Source organism: Strigops habroptila, chromosome 11 (assembly GCF_004027225.2).
Source record: "Strigops habroptila isolate Jane chromosome 11, bStrHab1.2.pri, whole genome shotgun sequence".
NCBI classification, from domain to species: domain Eukaryota; kingdom Metazoa; phylum Chordata; class Aves; order Psittaciformes; family Psittacidae; genus Strigops; species Strigops habroptila.
The window spans coordinates 25,730,421-25,749,839 of record NC_046360.1 but is presented as its reverse complement, the minus strand read 5'-3'; the positions used below and the strand labels follow the sequence as shown (position 1 = coordinate 25,749,839).

Below are 19,419 nucleotides of genomic sequence, written 5' to 3'. Positions count from 1 at the left end.
GCTGAATCTGGGTCTTTTTACCCTCGTTTTATGTATTCTGTTCTGGTTGGGTTGGTTTTTTTGTATGGAACCAGTGAACATTTGATCTGTATCCAACCTCCCTATGACTTTTTTGTGCTGGTTTTTCTAAATCAATTACTCAGCATTACAGACTTTTCCTATTTCTAAATAACTGCCCACATTAGTGCTCTTCTTAATGGCTGTTTCCAATTGTATTGTTTTGATTGAATGAATGCTGATAAAAAGAGTAATATTTTGTGAAGTATACTAGAAGATATACAATAAACACAGAAATATACTAACTATTTAACTTGATTTAAAATATAACCACTTGTCCCCAGGATCTTACTGAGAGTGTGATTCCTGCCATTTGCCCGATTCAGTGGAACTGAAATATGCTTTGCCATTTATAAAACTGGTCCCCGATAGTAGGCACACCAATGTAGTTCATTTGGGTTTGTCTTGCATTCATAGAAATACGTGTTTATAATGCTCCCCAACAGCTCTGTCTTGAGAAAAAATAGCAAATAATGAAATTAGCATGTTTTGCACAAAGGACAGCATAAATTAAGGCTTCTACTTGACTGTAATGCTCTTAGCACTCGGGTAGCTGCCACATGGAACACATACCAAATTCATGATTATAAAGAGTAAGGAAAAGATTAGAATGAAAACGGGGAAAGACCACAAAGCATGATAGGAAAATCAAAAGAAACTGATTTCTACTGTAATTAATACTGACTACTTCTTCCTTATTTCATTGTGTAGAGAAATGGCAATCAATCAGTGTCATTTTCAAGTGTCACTCACAATACTTTGATGAGCTAAAATACTTTTGTTATCCAGGCAGCTATCATGCAGAAGATTCGGACTGAATACTTAACTAATCCTGAGTTTGATCCACAAAAGGTGGCTAAAGCTTCCTCAGCAGCAGAGGGTTTATGCAAATGGATTACAGCGATGGAGATGTATGACAGGGTGGCAAAGGTGCGGTCTTGATCCTAGTCCCTCAGTGCTATGAAATCTTTCTTTTGCTTGGTATATTCACCCTAAGCATTGTATTAAATAGTAAAGTGAGTTACAAAAATGTGCTTTAAGCATTTGTATATTGGTTATAATTTAATAGGTGGTTGCACCCAAGAAGGCTCGTCTAAAAGAGGCACAACAGTCCTTAGGAGAGACACTGGCACTCTTGAATCAGAAGAGAGAAGAACTTGCAGAAGTTGAACGTGATTTGGCTGCTTTGGAACAAACCTTCACTGAGAAAACTGAAGAAAAGGCTCGTTTAGAATTCCAGGTTGACCTGTGTGCTAAAAAACTAGAACGAGCAGAGAAGTTAATTGGAGGCCTTGGTGGAGAGAAATCAAGGTCAGGTTAAAGTTCAGATGTCAGATGTAACAGCCATTGTTGAAATAGAATTTGAACTTGAGTACTGTGAGCATTTAATGCTGTATCTCTGTCTGAAGGCTGTACTGCTTAAGAATCTGGGCCCTTGAAAAATTCCTAATTGTTTGTAATGTAAAAATGTGGGCAGCAACATTGGGAGAATCGTAGAGAAAGTCTTCAAAACAAAAATAAAATACATAGATGCAATGTCCTTATTCTCCACCTGAAGTCAAGATCAACAACAACAACAAATGTTGATTGTTATCATCAATATCATTAACGTGGAGGTTTCAGCACCAGTTTTTTCTTTATCTTCTGCTTGTCATAGATGGAATAATGCTGCAAATGATCTTCAAGATGTATATGATAATTTAACAGGAGATGTTCTGATATCAGCTGGTGTGATAGCATATCTCGGAGCTTTTACTGCTGGATTTCGACAAGAATGTACCAGAGATTGGAGCAAACTGTGCAAGGTTAGAAAGTTGTCTCAGACTACTGCAAAAGGCTTAAAAAAAATCCCTTGTTGTTTCTTTAATATTAGCCTTTTAAAACTCACTAAGATCAATGGGATAAACTCACTGATCCAATATTCAGTAAATTTTGAATTTAAATAAATGGGTGAATTTACGGATTCCTCCCACTGGACCCTCTCCAGTAGCTCCTTGTCTTTCCTGTACTGAGGAGCCCAGAACTGGGTACAGAGACTGATTGTGGCTGTGACATTAAACAGTAACAAATCAGCATTGGATTATATATTGAGTTAATGGAAGATACAGTCATTAGATGACTTGCAGCTGTGTGTGAGTTTCGTAAGGTAATGCGTTGTCATAACTTTATGTAACAAAACCCCCACTTTTAGAATGTGCAAAAAACTGGACAAATCCTACAAAATTTGGAGACTAAATATTCCATGTGGAAATACAGTTAGCTATTGAAACTATGATTTTATTTTTCCCGGGATTTTTACTTATCCTTGACCTATTTCAAACTCTTAAAAGGAAATGCACGTTGTCACTTTGGATTGAGGTGGCATTTAATAAAGGGTGTAAAGAAACGTGCAATAAAGGTAAATGAGCTTTTCTTTTCTTTTTTTCCAGGAGAAAAGTATCCCTTGTTCTGAGACTTTCTCTCTGAGTAAGACTCTTGGTGACCCAATAAAAATAAGAGCCTGGAATATTGCTGGTTTGCCAACTGATGCATTTTCTGTAGACAATGGGGTCATTGTTGACAATTCAAGACGTTGGTAGGTGACGAAAAGGTTTAATTTTCAAATCCAAGCAAGTTTTCACTTCTTTATTTTTTAAAGCAAAGTAAGTATCTAGAAACAATGGAGCTTCTGTAGAGACAATGCAGTTGAAAGCAGGAGTGGGATCTTTAGGCCCAGCTCCTGTGAAATTTAAGAGGTATAACATTTTAGAGTCTTGTGTATGTAGTTACTTGAAAGGTTTCCTTGCAGGTGATGCCGGGCTCCTGGATAAAGGGGTTTCTTTGTTTGTGGGTTTTTGTTTGTTGGGGTTTTTTTTTTAATATTGTGCCTTGTCATCCTATTAGTAGCTAATATATTTGTAAGAAACAGTTCTAGAGCTGCACAGAAATCCTAGTTCTTTGCATGTTTAATGATTGGATTCAGGTTATGTAAATTGCAGGGTCCAGATACCACAGTCCACTTCAGGTTCTTACTGTTATCGTGCTCTCAGATGACATTTTTATGTTGTATAGATATTTACTGTGTGTGAAACTCAGATCTATATAAAGGATTCTTTTAGGACCATTAAGAAGTTTTTTATTCAAATTGAAATTTTATTTCAAAGATTATACCTATTACATTATATGAAAACTTGTGACAGCTGTCTGCAAATAATCTGCAGTCAGTAGAAATACAAGATTATAAAACTTTCCAGTGATGTTCTTGTGATCTGTTTTCTTAAGAATTAGTCTTTGTGGTAGATTCAGATTATATTCAGATTACAGTGTGTAATTCCATTTTTAGCTGCTTAGTTCTCTGAGGGTGCAGTTAGAGGATGTGTTTGGTATCATTCATGCCTGACTTACTTATTAAATACATACATATAGGTGAAATCAGCAAGTGCAAAGGGGGACAAATCTGTTAAACAAAGTTAAAATATTGTCACTTTTCCCTGCCCCACTTATATTTCCAGTGTTTCACTAGCTGAAATACCAACATCTCAGATTTAAACCACAACTAATTGTTAATTTTTATTTTTTTAGTGAAAAAATATATGAAAAAGCTCAAAATTTGCAAAAATTAAAAAAAAAATGTAAATACTGAGATTCCTGGGGAGAGGCAGAACAAGATTTTACAAAAATTCTACTTTCTGGTGTATTTTGTGAAAAATGTTATGAACATTGTTTGCAACTCTTACAACTGTTTTTGATACTACCTATCAAATTAAGATGAAACACCTGTACATCGATTTTTTTACTGATCTCTTAAAATAACAGAATCAAAATTGTTTCACTTTTTTCTTTGACAACCTGACACAGGAACATTTTAAAGTAGTTTAAAATTCTGAAAAACTCTGTGTTCTTGTGTGTGTTTCCAGGCCACTAATGATTGATCCTCAAGGTCAAGCAAATAAATGGATCAAGAATTTTGAGAAGGAAAATCGCCTGAATGTTATCAAGGTCACTGACACCGATTATATGAGAACCGTGGAGAACTGCATTCAGTTTGGAAATCCACTTCTGCTAGAAAATGTTGGGGGAGAACTAGACCCATCACTTGACCCTGTGCTACTAAAACAGACTTTTAAACAAGGTACAGCAAAATTAACTTTTAACCTTGAAGTAGATTACATTAACGTTCACCTTACAGTCTATGGTACCATCTGACATTTCTTATGTTACTCTCTGGCTGACGGCTGCCTGTGGTAAGAGGAAGGTAATTTCACAACAGCCTGAAGTTTTGTTTTATTTTTTAATGAATATTCATATATCACATGATAGTGGTTTTGTATGAAAACCTTCACCATGTCACTCCAGGAGACTAAATAAAGACACTTGACTCTGCAAAGGGAAGATTGTCAGTGAAATTACATTTTGCTTGTTCATTTTCATGTGTTTTAGTCTAATAAATTTTGCACAAATCAAGAAAAGCTGTCAAGGCATTCTGCTCAACGTACAATTTTCCTGTGTTTCCCTGGAACTTGCTAGGTAGCTATGAATTTGGGTTTCAACTTTTCTTTCTTTTCTTCCTGCAAGAAGGCAAGAAAATGCAGATAAACACAAACACTTTTTTACTTCCTTCTTATATAGCTTTACTTTACTGGTTTTCATGTTAATACTTAACAGAAAAAAGCTGAAACACTTTCTCTTACTTTCTCTTTTTTTGAGTTTCCTAGTTCCCAATTTCAGACAGGTAATTCAAAGAAAGTAGTCTGTAAGAATGTCATATTTGAGCATAATTCCGTGGCTCTCTATTACCATCTCCAGCATTGTAAGTACAGTAATAATTAGATGACGCAATTTCATCTGCTAAGAGTAGAATGTGGCCTCACTGGAGTCTGTGAGAATTTTTCAGAGTATCAGATTTATTCATTTATTGACTTTTACTTTTCAGGAAATCTGTCATTGACAGGAAAGTTGCTTTTACTTAATCACAAACATGTGGGGTGTTTTCAGTAAGTAGTTGAAGTAGATAATAATGTTTTTCTTAACATTTCTCAACTTTAGGAGGCATGGAATTTATCAGTCTTGGTGAGGCTGTTATTGAGTATTCCAGTGATTTTAAGTTTTTTATTACCACAAAACTGAGAAATCCACATTATCTGCCTGAAATTTCTACAAAAGTTTCTTTACTCAACTTCATGATAACACCAGAGGGACTTGAAGACCAGTTGCTGGGTATTGTCGTAGCGAAAGAGAGGTAAGTTTCTCTTTATGGCAAATAGCCATGAAAATTTTTTATGGTATAATTCCAAGAAACTGAGGGATGAATTTATTGTGGAGCAAAATAAATGGTCCCTAGTGTAAGTGTTGCTCAGGAACAGCTTTTTTAAAAAAAACAGAAAGAAAAAGGTTGTTTTTCTAGTTTTCATATCTAAAAAGTTTGTTCGGGAAACAGATTGTCATGTTTACTGTGGGGTAAGTGTCCACAAGTTAATTAGAACAGCAGATGTAAAAAAGGATGTAAAATCACGGCATTTTTCTCCTGGAGTACTTCTTGAATGTTAGAAAATGGTGTAAATATTATTTGAAGTTTAAATCATTATTGGTTTGGGTTTTTCCCATGTGACTGAGCTGCCAGACAAGGATGCAGAATTATGAGGATTTAGTTTTCATTTCATAAGAAATAAATGCACAGTGCCTCTGAAACGGATTAGGGGCCTTATGTGAATCCTCACAGAAACACAAAGAAGTAATATCTGGGTTTTACAGAAATTTACAGAAATTTCTATGCAATTGGGCTAAACTCTGTTTGCTAAAAAAGTGTTTCCAGCAATAAATTTCTGCTGCATATGACATGGTTTTATTTCAGACAGCAGGGGTATAATGAAGGTTAACTAGGACATGCTGACATTTGCAAAATGCTAAGATGTTGAAGTTTAATTTCTAAATACTGAACTCAAGTTATGCAAAGAAATCTATACTCAGAATTGTAAATATATGCTGAACAGCAACAATCTGTTTAAACCGAAGAGAATATTCACAGATGCGTATTGTAGGAAGAGGGAGTCGTCTTTATGGGCTTCCTTTACAGCCAGTGGAAGAGGAGCATTGACTGGTTTTGCTGTGTGTGTTTTCCTTTGTTAGACGAGAATTAGAAGAGGAGAGAAATGCTCTTATCGTTCAGTCTGCAGCCAATAAAAAGCATCTAAAAGAAATTGAGAGGAAAATTTTAGAAACATTGCAGTCATCTGAAGGGAATATTCTGGAAGATGAGTCTGCTATCCAGGTCTTGGATTCTGCTAAAGTAATGGCTAATGAGATCACAAAGAAACAGCAGGTAAGGAATGTGTATGTGTGCTTTCCTTAACAATAGGGAGAAATTAAATGTTATAATGTGCAGCTGGTAGAAAGTCTGTGAGTTAGATGCAAAGTGTGAGGAGGAAGTTCTGTGCTTGTGAAGTGTGAAGAGAAATAAAAGTGGATCCATTGTAGAATCTTTACTGATGGCTTTTTCAGTCTTCAATTAAAAATATTTTGAAGAATGTGTGTCTATCTAGAAGGACTGAGTGAGAAGTAAATTCTGAAGTGGAGGTAATGTGTTAAGATAAAGAAACAAAGTAACCTTTAAAAAAAAACCAAAAACAAAACCAAAACTGTTCAGAGGGACATTAATAATCCAGGTGACTGAGGTAAGTACACAAGTGCAGAGTCTTTTGTTTTACTTAATGCAGAAGATACCAGCTGAAGTCCGTGAGAGCTAAATGACATTGGTAAGAGAATAATGATTATTTTGCTTTGCATTTTTTAAATTACTATAGGCTTAAGAGAAATCAAATATTAGTGTTTTCTTTAAGCTGATGTTGGCCTTACTGCTGTTTGCCAACAACTATCAAACTTAATGTCAGAATTTGTCTGGTCAAATTTTGAAAAACCTTTTTATATTCGAAGTATTATTTTGTATAAAGCTGATTTGCAGTAGAATAAGTAGACCTTATGTGCATAACCAGTCTGAAATAAATCATGTGTTTGAATATTGCAGAGATAGATTGGTACTTTTAATGCTAAATGATGCATCAAAACTGTTGTGCCTCCTTTGTCCTTTGCTTTGACTACAATTGCATCCTGGAGTACAGGCATAGATCAGGCAGTGCTGTGGTAGGGGCAAGTACTCATTTTACCTAGTGTAGTCATTACCTGCTGTGACTGTGCCTTCTGGATCATGAAAGTTATCTTGCTCTGGTGTTATAAAGTGCTGTATAGAATTATTTTAATTATGTCATTAAGTACTAGTATTTTCATACAAAGAATATTGAAAGCTTTTCTTTATCCACTATTATTGATATTTAGGTTGCAGAGAAAACAGAACTTAAATTAGCTGAATCCCGAGAAGGCTATCGACCTGTTGCAAAGCATTCATCGGTGCTGTTCTTTAGTATTGCAGACTTGGCAAACATTGATCCCATGTACCAGTACTCCCTTAGTTGGTTTGTTAAGCTCTTCATAAACTCTATTCATGACAGGTAAATACACTATTTCTGGGGGTTTTTTTCTCTTCTTATGAACGGTTCTCTCCATTCTGAAACTTTTTACCTCTTATCCCTCCTGAAATGAAGGCTTTTGAAAGAAAGTACAATTTGTTCACGAAGTAAATGCTCTTTTAGTTACTGTTCGAGCAAATAATGACCTATCAGCATGTGCTTTATTTAAGAATGTGACTTAAAGAAAGGGTGAAGTCTGGTTCTGAACTAGGCTCCACTATGAACACTGGGTGCCACCACCTGACTGAATTGGTTTCAGCTCATTATTTCACTTGGGTCTCTAAAAGAACTGTAAAACATTGAGTGTAATTGAAATTTTGGGGAAATGGGCATCCAAGTCCCTTGTGGAGCCTGTAGGACTAATATAATTCCTCCACAACTCTAAATTGCTTTATATTTGTTAACAGATTGCCTAAGTCATTAAATTTGAAGTCTCAGTTTCTCACTTTCCTTTTAGTAACAAATCCAAAATTTTGAAGAAGCGACTTCGATATCTCAATGACCACTTCACATACAATTTGTATTGCAACGTGTGTCGCTCACTGTTTGAAAAGGACAAGCTGCTCTTCTCGTTTTTGCTGTGTTGTAATGTTCTCATGTAAGCTCACTTTTGTGAAGTCTCTTAATAACAGAAACTAATGATTTTATTTTCATAAAAAAAGGTATTGATGAGATATATTCTTGTACATATTGATAATGCCTTTGAAGTAAGGTCATGAATGTTTGGGGTTTTCTAATAGAGATAATATTTACAAGTGAAAGAGTATGTGAGTGCATGCCTTGCTAGTACTGTACATATTATGAAAAGAATGATCCTATTCTCATTTAAATCTATGCTTTTGTCAATGATACATCTTTGACTCCCTTTAAAAGACCTGGGTAGTGCCACATAACATCCTTATGTCAAGAATAATTGCTGGGTTTTTGTAATTTTGTATCAATACATTGTGAAATGAAAGATGAGTTCAAAATTGGGCCTCCAAAAAATCTGGAGAGGGACATTTTACAAGGACATGTAGTGACAGGATAAGGGGAATGGCTTTAGGATGACAGAGGGGAGATTAAGATTAGATATTAGGACAAAATTCTTCACTATGAGGGTGCTGAGGTGCTGGCACAGGGTGCCCAGAGAAGCTGTGGCTGCCCCATCCCTGGCAGTGTTCAAGGCCAGGTTGGACACAGGGGCTTGGAGCAACCTGCTCTAGTGGAAGGTGTCCCTGCCCATGGCAGGGGGTTGGAACTGGATGAGCTTTAAGATACCTTCCAACCCAAAGCATTTTACGATTCTGTGAAAATTGCACAATAACAATCATAATGTGCATACTTACTTAATTACAGTGTTTATGCACTGCCCAGGGAGGTGGTGGAGTCACTGTCCCTGGAGGTATGTAAAAGACGTGTAGATGTGGCACTTAAGGACATGGTTTAGTGGTGGACTTGGCAGTGCTGGGTTAGCGGCTGGACTCAATGATCTTAAAGGTCTTTTCCAACCTAAACAGTTTTATAGTTGTATGATTTACCTCACAAAACCCTTATTATAAGCTTAAGCAGTCATTTTTACCATACAGTTTTTTAACTATATAGAATATTGAGATCTGATCTCAGCTGTTATTGAAGTATTACAAAATAGCAGTGAACTGTAATTAATTTTAAACAACTCTTTATATGATGTAAAATTGAATCTCAATAACCGAGTATTATCCATCTCTCTTTTTTAATATAGGGCTAGAAATGAAATAGAGCATCATGAGTTTATGTTCTTACTAACTGGGGGTGTGGGTCTCAAGAATATCTACAAGAATCCAGATCCATCTTGGCTATCAGATAAGAGCTGGGATGAATTATGTCGTGCAAGTGAAATCCCAGCTTTGAAAGAACTGAGGTATAATAAAATGTTGATGTGAATTAGCTTTAATTGGTTTTGACCAAAATATGTGTAACATGCTGAAAGAAATGTTTCCTATACTTTTTCCAGACTGCCAACATAGTAAACCATCCCCTTTTTTCATCAGTAGGTCTGTTTCATTTAAATAAGTCAAACAGCCAGATCACTAATTATAATATTATTTAATGAAGCTATTTTCCAAAGTAATTTGAGGCATTCCCTGAATAAAATTTTCTTTTGGAATGTCTCCATAGTAGAGAAACAATTTTGCAAGGCAGTCAGTGGAGGCCAAGGGAAGTGTATGTAGCAAAATTCCACTGCAGTGCTGGGAGAGGAATCAGGAAACTTTCACTCTGAATTTAAATAGAACTTAACTCTAAATTTTGGAGCCAGCATGGCTGCAGAAGTCTTGCATATGAATAACTGACATAGCCTGAATATTTGGAGGATTTGGATCTGACTGTGGAAACACTGCTCTGTTAGAAGAAATTGTTTGGGGCTGGTTTGTGTTTCTCTCCCTTTGGCGTTTTAGTACCAATGTGGATGATGATCCATCCTTTCAATAAGTCTGAGAGTTGCCCCATTGTAGAGGACATCCACTGCATGTAGTGCAAAGGAAAATGATTTTTTTCCCTGGTTGAATTTCCTGTTAATTTTCTTTGGTTAAACAGTGGAGTTTTCCTGCAATATGAGAGGCAGAAAATTCACCCAGGCCTAGGAAGGTCCAAGCAGTGCTGGCTGGAGGCATAGGCAGAACTTATTGTCAACTCTGAACCTTTCAGGTGGAGTCTTGTATGTCTGCAACAGCATGTTGGGAAAAGATTTTTTTGCTCTTCAGCACAGAGAAGCTCAGCTGTAACATTATTTGCTGATGTAGGTGTGGAGTGGCTTGTATGACAATACAATATAATTGGTTTTTAAAGAACATCAAAAAACAGACTGCAGGTATTTAAAGTAATTGTAAGTGCTTTTTTTCTTTCTTTCGTGTAGGAGCCACGTCTCTGAAAATGTAGGTGAATGGCAAAAAATTTATGACAGCAGAGAGCCACAAAGCTTTCCATTACCAGAACAATTGAATAATACATTAAATGAATTGCAGAAGATTATAATTCTTCGGTGCTTAAGACCAGATAAGGTAAAATGATCTGTTATCAAGTGTTTGCAGACTGCTCCTCTGTTTGCACTGGTTGTTAAAATAACTAATCTGATCTTCATCATACTTTATTAAAAAAATAAGTGCTATTTGTATTTTGCAACTGAGAAATACAAACACCACAACCATCAATTGAGATGTTTTGTCTGACATGATTTAATGCATCTTTCAGGGTATACTCATTGTCGTTTTTAAGTACTGCTTCATGTTTAGCCTATTTGCTGGTGCACCCAATGTACTTGAGAGCAGGATATATTAGCCTAAACAAGTACACAGAGGACCTAGTACCATGTGCTTTCTTACAAAGGATTTCAAGGCAAAGAGAGATAAAATTTGTTTATTTGAACAGCCAAGGTGAACTTTTAACACATTCTGCCTTTGGTGCACATAGAAAATTGTATTGTATGTACTTGAGGAACAGTCAGTGTTAGGATTTAAAGTACATATTACCATTGCTCCTTAATATTATTTAAAATGATTACATTCCTATTTACTAAGGGATAATGTACTGGTCCTCACATCAGGTAAAGCCTGAATTAAAGTTGTAATGTAATGTAATACTGTTTATATGCCATATGTTATTTTTTTATTTTCTATAAGCATTATTATTCCTCTTCTAAGGAAAAAAATAGAGGGGGAGGTGCCAACAAAAGGTGAAACCTTTGCTTCTTAAGCATTCTGCAGGACTAGAGAGGTATCTGTACGCTCAGGAATGTAACACAATTACATACATGTATATAAGTACATAAAAGATGCTGTCAAACATGCAGTTATGTTTATATTAATGGTTTGTGTTTACTTTTTTTACCAGATTGTTCCAGCTATAACAACATTTGTAACTAATAATCTGGGGAAGAAATTTGTAGAGCCACCACCTTTTGATCTAGCAAAAAGTTACTTAGATTCACATTCTACAGTCCCTTTAATATTTGTGCTATCTCCAGGAGCAGATCCCATGACTAGTAAGTATACACAGACACAGAAAGCAAAAGTGTAGTACAGCTTTTCAGACTGGAGACCTGAAATTCCTCTGCAATACACGGTGGGGATTATTTTGCACTTTCTGCAAATAGATTTGAGTGCATCATTCTGTGCTCCCTAAAAATGGGAGTGGTATTTTAAACTGAATCAATTCTACACTCTACATCAGTGCTACACCATCCTGTTAAAAAAAAAAAATAAATAAATAAAAAAAAAAAAGTAATAAACATTTTAAAATACCATTTTTTCCTGACGTAACTTCTTTTAAATGAAGAAAGGCTAATATCTTATGCTTTCTGTTCAAGGCCTCCTGAAATTGGCAAATGACAGAGAGATGGTTGGAGATAAGTTTCAGTCCATCTCATTAGGACAAGGACAAGGACCTATAGCTACAAAAATGATTGAAGAAGGAATGGAAGAAGGAACCTGGGTTTGTTTACAGAATTGCCATTTAGCTGTCTCCTGGATGCCGATGCTGGAGAAAATATGTGAAGAGTTTAGCAATGAGAGGTGTCATCCAGACTTCAGACTCTGGCTTACCAGTTACCCTTCACCCAAGGTACAAGCCTTGCCAAACATTTGGTATCTGGGGAAAGGAAAAGTTGATGACATTTTTAGGAAATAACCATATCCCCGAATCAGCTGATAATACAGAACCTGTCTGAAATATAGTGAGGTTGCTGATGAGATAATTTAATCAAAAAAGGACATTTTAAAAATAAATATGTACATAATATCCTTAATATATACATAATAATATTCCTTTGTAATATTTTGATATTGTGAGCTGTGATATTTTGTGTACTACTGAATGGAACTGCCTTTTGCCAGCATATATAATTAAGAAGTTTTTTTGGTGTCACCAAGGTTTTCGTTCACATAAATTAAACAATTCAATTTTGCATTTCATTCATAAGGTGTTGAATACCAAGAAAACATTTCAAAACATAAGCTTATTGTTTACAGTAAGGTCTTATTTCTTGATGCCTTTGAGAATTTTTTTGATAGCTGTCAATGTTTAAAATGTAATTTCTTACCGATAATTGTTAATATAACAAACATGTTATAACAATATAGCATCTATTCCACACTTTCTGAACGCAATTTTGCTATTTTTTATTTCTAGTTTCCAGTAACCATTCTGCAGAATGGAGTAAAGATGACAAATGAACCTCCTACTGGTCTTCGGTTAAACCTACTTCAGTCATTTCTTTCTGATCCCATTTCTGATCCTGCATTCTTCGCTGGGTGCCCTGAAAAGGAGCTGGTAATATGCCTATCTCTTGACAGTTTTATTCTTTCTTTCTTTTTATCCACAGGTATAAAGGACACAGATTTGTGTCCAGTGAATATTATAAGCTAAAATTTTTTCTATGGTTGTGAGTTTAGGTTTTACAATGATAAAGTGGATTAGTTGAGAATTACTCTTCCAACTAATCTAATGTGGAAATATTTAAAATGGTTTCTTAGACTTTATTAAAATACAAATGTATTTACACAAAGTACATAAAACCTGAACATTCCTTAGTAGGGCATACCTATCGTTATTGACATGGTAAACACTGAGATCTTTTCCTGCTACCAGGGACCAGTACTGCAGTGCCCATATGTCTTACTGGCGATGAACCACTTAGCTAAGCATTACTTGTGAAAGAGTTGAAAAAAAGAGGGATTACTTAGAAATAGGTGTATGGTAATCAATATACACAGGTGTAAGTGGATGCATCTAAGGACTTATATTAAATACATCTGTATTTGATGTTTGCCTAATGAGTCTTATAAATAAATATCTGGTGCTATTTGAATTCTTATGAAGTCAGCTGCCCTTTACATGGAGGAAGAGAAAAATCTTGTGTAACCTTACTTGAGGAGCTACCTAAATGTGCTTGCAAATGTGGCAACTGTGTTCATATTTGTTTCCAAGTCAAATAACCACAGCATACTTAATAGTTGTCTGTATTTGTACCCTAGATGGAGAGTGGTAAGCAAATGATGTGTTCTCTATACAAGTTATAGACTAGCATGAGCATATAGGCTAGTTAATCATACTTTTTTGTTTCATTTTTCCCAAAGGTATGGGAGAAACTGCTCTTTGGAGTTTGTTTTTTCCATGCTCTTGTTCAGGAGAGAAGAAAATTTGGGCCTCTTGGTTGGAATATACCCTATGGATTTAATGAATCAGACTTGCGAATCAGCATCAGACAGCTGCAGGTAAAATCATCTGTGGCTCCCTTTAGCTCTGATCTTGTGAAGCATAGCTGGGCAAAAGGAGCAATGCTTTTAAGTTACATCAAACGTTCACAGCTTTTCATGACTTCAGCTACAAAGGCAAGGAATGTCAGTCATATAAATATTTTCAAAATAGCAAATGAAATAAAATTTGAAATTGTTCTTCATGATATTTAGATCCATACAGATGTATGGAATATAATGAATATATATGAGTATGATGAGAGTTGAAGTTGTCATGTAAAAGGGCTCACTGTTCTTTAAGTAACACCATGTCAGTGACAGTCACCTGTTATGGCAGGTTTCGTCAGTAGTAGGATGGATTTTTTTTGCTTATATATTGTTAATTAAACAGAATCTCAGACTATTCTTCTTCCCTAAAATGAAACACTGAACACTACTTGGCCTTGAGTCTAATGCATGCCCTGTGTAGAAAAGTCAGGAGAGCTAAAACTGTGAATTACAGAAGCTGAGGCTGAACACTTGGAAAGTTACTGAGAAGCTAATGAGAGAGATCAGAGAGTTCTGAAGATGGAAGAAAAATTATGTGAATTGCATGTTTCTTTATGACACAGAAAAGCAGCCATCTAGGACGTTTAGACTGGAGAAACACTCCACTTGTAAATAATTCAAGAATTACTTGGATCACTTACTAATATGGATATTCATAAGAGGCTTTTAGTAGTAACTTCTCTGTATTTAGAACAATAATTTTTACCTGAAAACAGATTTCAGAATTTGAATTTCCAACACGAAGGGAGAAACACCCATACACTGCAGTTTTGCGTGCACAATTGCTTCCAGCCCTTTACTCTGTAGGTCACACTGTTGTTCTGCAGATATTTCAAGTCTCTAGAATTACTCATGTCTTCTGTTTCAGTTATTCATAAATGAATATAGCGAAGTTCCTTTTGAAGCTATATCTTACCTAACTGGTGAGTGCAACTATGGAGGTCGAGTGACAGATGACTGGGACAGACGTTTGCTGCTGACAATGCTGGATGACTTCTATAACCCAGATATAATTGAAAATCCTCGTTACACTTTTTCTCCCAGTGGCCAGTATTTTGCTCCACCAAAAGGCACATATGAGGACTACATTGAGTTTATTAAGGTAAAATGTAGCAACAAGATTTTGGATTATATGTTATAATGATAATGAGCTAAGAAAGCAATCCTTAAAGGCTTCTCTGCATTAAAAAGGTAGTTTTGCAGCAGATTAAACTGTGCTTGGCTTCTTGCCTAACATCCTTGTGTGATCCTTGCTATGATCTAGAATGCTTCTGAGGGGAGAGGGAATCAGTAAGTACATAGACAGTCCTAGCACAGCATTTATTGGAAATGGCTTTCTGTAAGTGAGGTGATGACTCTGTCACCAGTAGTACTGTCTGCAAATGCCTACCCCTAAGGTCCTTATCCACCTTCAGCTGAAGTCAGTGGTAGTTTTTCACTTGGCTTCTTAAAGAGGCCTTGGATCTGATTCCCAGTATGCTGCTTTATCTCATGCAAATGTTTATTTTTCCCTAGCATCTTCCCTTTAGTCAGCATCCAGAGGTATTTGGTTTGCATGAAAACGTGGATATTTCAAAAGACCTTCAGCAAACTAAGATCCTCTTTGAATCTCTGCTGTTAACACAAGGAAAAGGCACTCAGGGAACTTCTGGAGGTGGTGACAGCACTCTCTATGAAATTGCAGATGATATTCTCAACAAGGTATTGTGTTATACCAATGACTGCAATGTATCTTTTTACAAAGCAGAAATTCTTTAACTAGAATCCCAGTGTCAGGTTCATTTCATGTAGGAGAAAAAGCCTCCTGGGAGGAATTTAGTGCAGTATAAAAGTAAGAACTTAGTGGCTGTAATAGACCACAGCTATATTTTGGTTGAAAGAAGTGTTATTAAATAGATAAGATAAGGGACAGAGAGAGAAAACAGAGCAAATGCAACTTGGAAGAAGTTGATTCATTCATGTCAACAAGTTTAAAATTAATAAAATTGAAATGTATTATAACTTTGCATGGTATGAAAAATTCCAGGTGGTTTTAAAAAGATAAATATTACTTTAAAAAAAAAATATTTGTTTTTTTCAGAATAAACTATTAAATAGTGCATTGATAGGATACTCATCAGGAAGTTGAATGGTATCTATTACTGTGCAATTTTTCACATCTGTACACTTTTAATGTAATTCCAATGCATGATGATACATGGAATGAGTTCCAAGTATGTTGTCATTTACAGCTTCCAAATGATTTTGACATTGAAAGTTGCCTGAATAAATATCCTGTGAGATATGAAGAAAGTATGAACACTGTGTTGGTGCAAGAAATGGAAAGATTTAACAAGTAAGGGGAATATATTTTATTACATGTAACTGAAATAATTCCGTTTGCAGAAAATGTTGTCCTGCAAATCAGACACTGTAAACTCCGTGGTGTATGAAATACTTTATTTACTTTGTTCCCTTCTAATTGTCTGCAGTAATATCTGCAGTCCAAGCACTGTTACCCCTTGTAGAGAGTCAGAATGTTGTATAGGTGGCAGGAAAAATGATCTAGTGGCAAAGTGAACTGAAAGAATAAAATACATGATAAAGGAGGGAGTCTGAGGAGGCACTTGGAAAAGAGAATGTGAACAATATTTTTATGTTCTTTTCTTTTTAACTTCACTTTCTCTTCCCCCATCTCTATCTTCAGTTATGTTTTATTTTCTCTGTATTTCTGACCTGCAGGATAAAGAGGTTAGAAACTGTAATGCACACACAGTTCTAGTTTATGAAACCTTTTCTGTGATAGTTGGAAATATTTCTGCTTATTTCTTTATTGTCTCATATGTTTCTGTTTTAAAATTTTCCTCTTTTTTTTCCCTTTCCTGATGCCTTTATTCCTCTACCTTATTTTCACAATTATTCTCCTAAGATTACAAACCTATAATCACTTTTATTTTTCTCTTTGGGTCCCCAGTGCATCTTTTGACTTTGTTTCCTTATTTTCTTTCTTACCCTTACCTGCTCCTCCATTCTTTCTTTCCTGTTTTTCTGTCCCCCTCATTTTCTATTTGTCTCTTCATGTGTCCCACTTCCTTTTCACCCAAACTTTCAATACTGCTCCCTGGCCTTCAGTCTTCAAGTTTTGCCTGTTTTGCAGACTCTCCTCATCTCTTCTTTTGTAATCTAAATCTTTTTTCTTCATCTAGTAGAGGTGTATACATTTGGAATTCCAAATTTATTTTCTTACCAAACAATACAGAGTATATCAGAGATAACAAAATGATTTATTAAACTGTTCCTAGTCTTAAATAAATTGGCACAAATCCACGACTTTATGGATGTGGTTAATTTTGCAGTTATGTAGCAGCTGTACAGGTTCTGTAGATGGTTCCATAATGCAGTTTTTGGTTTTTTTTCGTTCCCAGTGAGGGTGTCATGTTTTACAAATCAAGCAAAATGTGTGAGATTTTTGTTTTATTTTTTTAATTCTAGTTTAATCCGAACTATTCGTGTTACGCTCATTAACCTGAAGAAAGCCATTAAAGGACTGGTTGTTATGGATGCTGAACTGGAGGCTCTGTGTAGCAGTCTACTCATTGGAAGAGTTCCTGAGAAGTGGGCAAACCATTCATACCCAAGTCTAAAACCACTAGGGAGCTATATTGTAGATTTTCTAGAAAGGGTGAGATTTTTACAGGTAAGGAACAAGAGGCAGTACTACCAATGCTTTCATTTACTTGTTCATGTACTTGGTCCTTTGCATTAAAGGAGTACTGGGGAAGGAGTGATAGACTTGCTAGCATTTTCAGAGTACAGTTATGTAGAAAATGGTCAAATAATATGGGATTTGTCTCTGATTACTGAATGTGTCATTTTCCTCTTTCCAGGATTGGTACGAATTAGGGAAGCCCGTGGTTTTTTGGCTGTCAGGATTCTATTTTACTCAAGCTTTCTTAACTGGAGCTATGCAAAACTATGCTAGGAAGCATAAGATCCCTATTGACCTTCTGGGATATGAATTTCAGGTAGAGAGAAATTATAAATGCATATTTTATTTATGAGTCCTGATGTTGCAGTGAGACATAATAAGTAATTCCTGACTGGAAGGTTCATTTTGCAACTAACTCACTGCCATTTGAAGACATACATTTAATCCTTTGGTAAGGTATGCATGTTAAATAACATCTGTAAAAGAGGTGTATTAAAAGTAGTTCTATTATTGGACCTGGACCTCCACTCGAGAAAACAGCCTATAGGGTACATATTTGTCTGTGTGATTAAAGCTTTATTTTATAACCTACAATAAAGCTAATTAACAAGCCCCCAGAAATCTGCTATTTTATAGGTTTGTATAAAAGTAGTACTGAAAGGAAGGTATTACTGTGTTCTCATTTTGGAGTGATCTGAAAATTGGCTATAGGCATAATACCCCAAAAAGCAAACAGCTGTGAAAGTTTAATAACACGCAACACTTACTTTTTGTAGGTTATTCCTCAGGATACTGCTGATACTCCACCAGAAGATGGTGTTTATATCCATGGATTATTTTTAGACGGAGCTCGCTGGGACAGGACCAAGTCAGTAATAAAGTATTTTACTATGGTTCTGGAAAGCTTTCGTAGGTGCTCAAGATTTGTTTAACAAGATTAAACAAGATTAAACAAGATTTGTTTAATATTTTAAGTGGTATGTTTCCTATTATTGAAATAACACACTAAATGAAATACTCTTTCATGCATGAATAATAGGGAAGAAAAAAACCAAAACAAGCAAGCAACAACCAAAAAGCACACTCCAAACCCACCTGTGGTTTAACATCAAGCCATGAATAATTACTTTATTGCTTTCTCTCACCAGGGGAATGTTAGCTGAGCAGTATCCCAAATTGCTCTTTGATGCAATGCCAATCATTTGGATAAAGCCAAGTGAGTATAATTTCTCTGAAGCATGAGCGATTCAATAAGAAATTGCAACAGGGAATTCCTTTTTTGCAGATCAGTGCTCCTGCCCTCACCAGAGTACCCAAATGTGCACAGAAACCATGTGCATCTGACCTATGACTTTTACATCAAAAACTGGGTTTGACAGCTTGACTCAGTCTCATCTCTTCTGAGCAACATCTGAGCCAGACCCTCTCCCCGCAGATGCGTACACTTATCAATTAGACAAAAGGACTAGTTAAATGAATTTTTTATAAATATATTTAGGTGCTGCCCAATCTGTTTTACAACCAGAAGTTAAGTTGGGTGGGAAAGCACATGGTGCTTGAATTCCTGGCTCAAGTGGAAGAGAACTTTTAACTTACAGAGACTAAGTGTTTTACCTCACATGATTTAGCGAGGTTTGCTCAGGTTATTTTTAGCTGGTATGCTAGCTGTCTGTCATGCCAGTAAGATATTTTCCATACCTCTTGTTTTCTTTGACTGGAAGCAGTAAATACCTGTTTTTATTTCTTCATTTAAGCAGGAGTTTCTCCTGCAACTGTTGCTACTCAGATGTTATTAGCTAACAGGTAGTCTTACAAAGGTAGTCTTAAAAAGTTTCCACTTTTTCTGCCTGTGCTTTCTCTTGAGGTTGCGTGAATCTGTTCAGACAGGAATGATTTTAGCCTTTGTACAAGTTGC

At 35.8% G+C, this 19,419-nt stretch overlaps 1 protein-coding gene across 1 annotated transcript in view; it reads left to right on the top strand.

Moving 5' to 3' along the window:
• DNAH12 (dynein axonemal heavy chain 12) overlaps positions 1-19,419 on the top strand; it is a 71,806-nt gene that overhangs the window by 49,264 nt on the left and 3,123 nt on the right. Inside the window, exons 53-74 of the mRNA XM_030500842.1 lie at positions 847-987; positions 1,127-1,368; positions 1,715-1,862; positions 2,487-2,632; positions 3,954-4,168; positions 5,083-5,275; positions 6,163-6,355; positions 7,366-7,538; positions 8,014-8,154; positions 9,280-9,438; positions 10,432-10,576; positions 11,406-11,556; positions 11,881-12,134; positions 12,702-12,842; positions 13,649-13,786; positions 14,685-14,918; positions 15,332-15,517; positions 16,048-16,151; positions 17,288-17,492; positions 17,683-17,820; positions 18,281-18,372; positions 18,653-18,720. Coding sequence (XP_030356702.1) covers positions 847-987; positions 1,127-1,368; positions 1,715-1,862; positions 2,487-2,632; positions 3,954-4,168; positions 5,083-5,275; positions 6,163-6,355; positions 7,366-7,538; positions 8,014-8,154; positions 9,280-9,438; positions 10,432-10,576; positions 11,406-11,556; positions 11,881-12,134; positions 12,702-12,842; positions 13,649-13,786; positions 14,685-14,918; positions 15,332-15,517; positions 16,048-16,151; positions 17,288-17,492; positions 17,683-17,820; positions 18,281-18,372; positions 18,653-18,720 — 3,607 coding nt within the window. The remainder of the gene's footprint in view (positions 1-846; positions 988-1,126; positions 1,369-1,714; positions 1,863-2,486; positions 2,633-3,953; positions 4,169-5,082; positions 5,276-6,162; positions 6,356-7,365; positions 7,539-8,013; positions 8,155-9,279; positions 9,439-10,431; positions 10,577-11,405; positions 11,557-11,880; positions 12,135-12,701; positions 12,843-13,648; positions 13,787-14,684; positions 14,919-15,331; positions 15,518-16,047; positions 16,152-17,287; positions 17,493-17,682; positions 17,821-18,280; positions 18,373-18,652; positions 18,721-19,419) is intronic.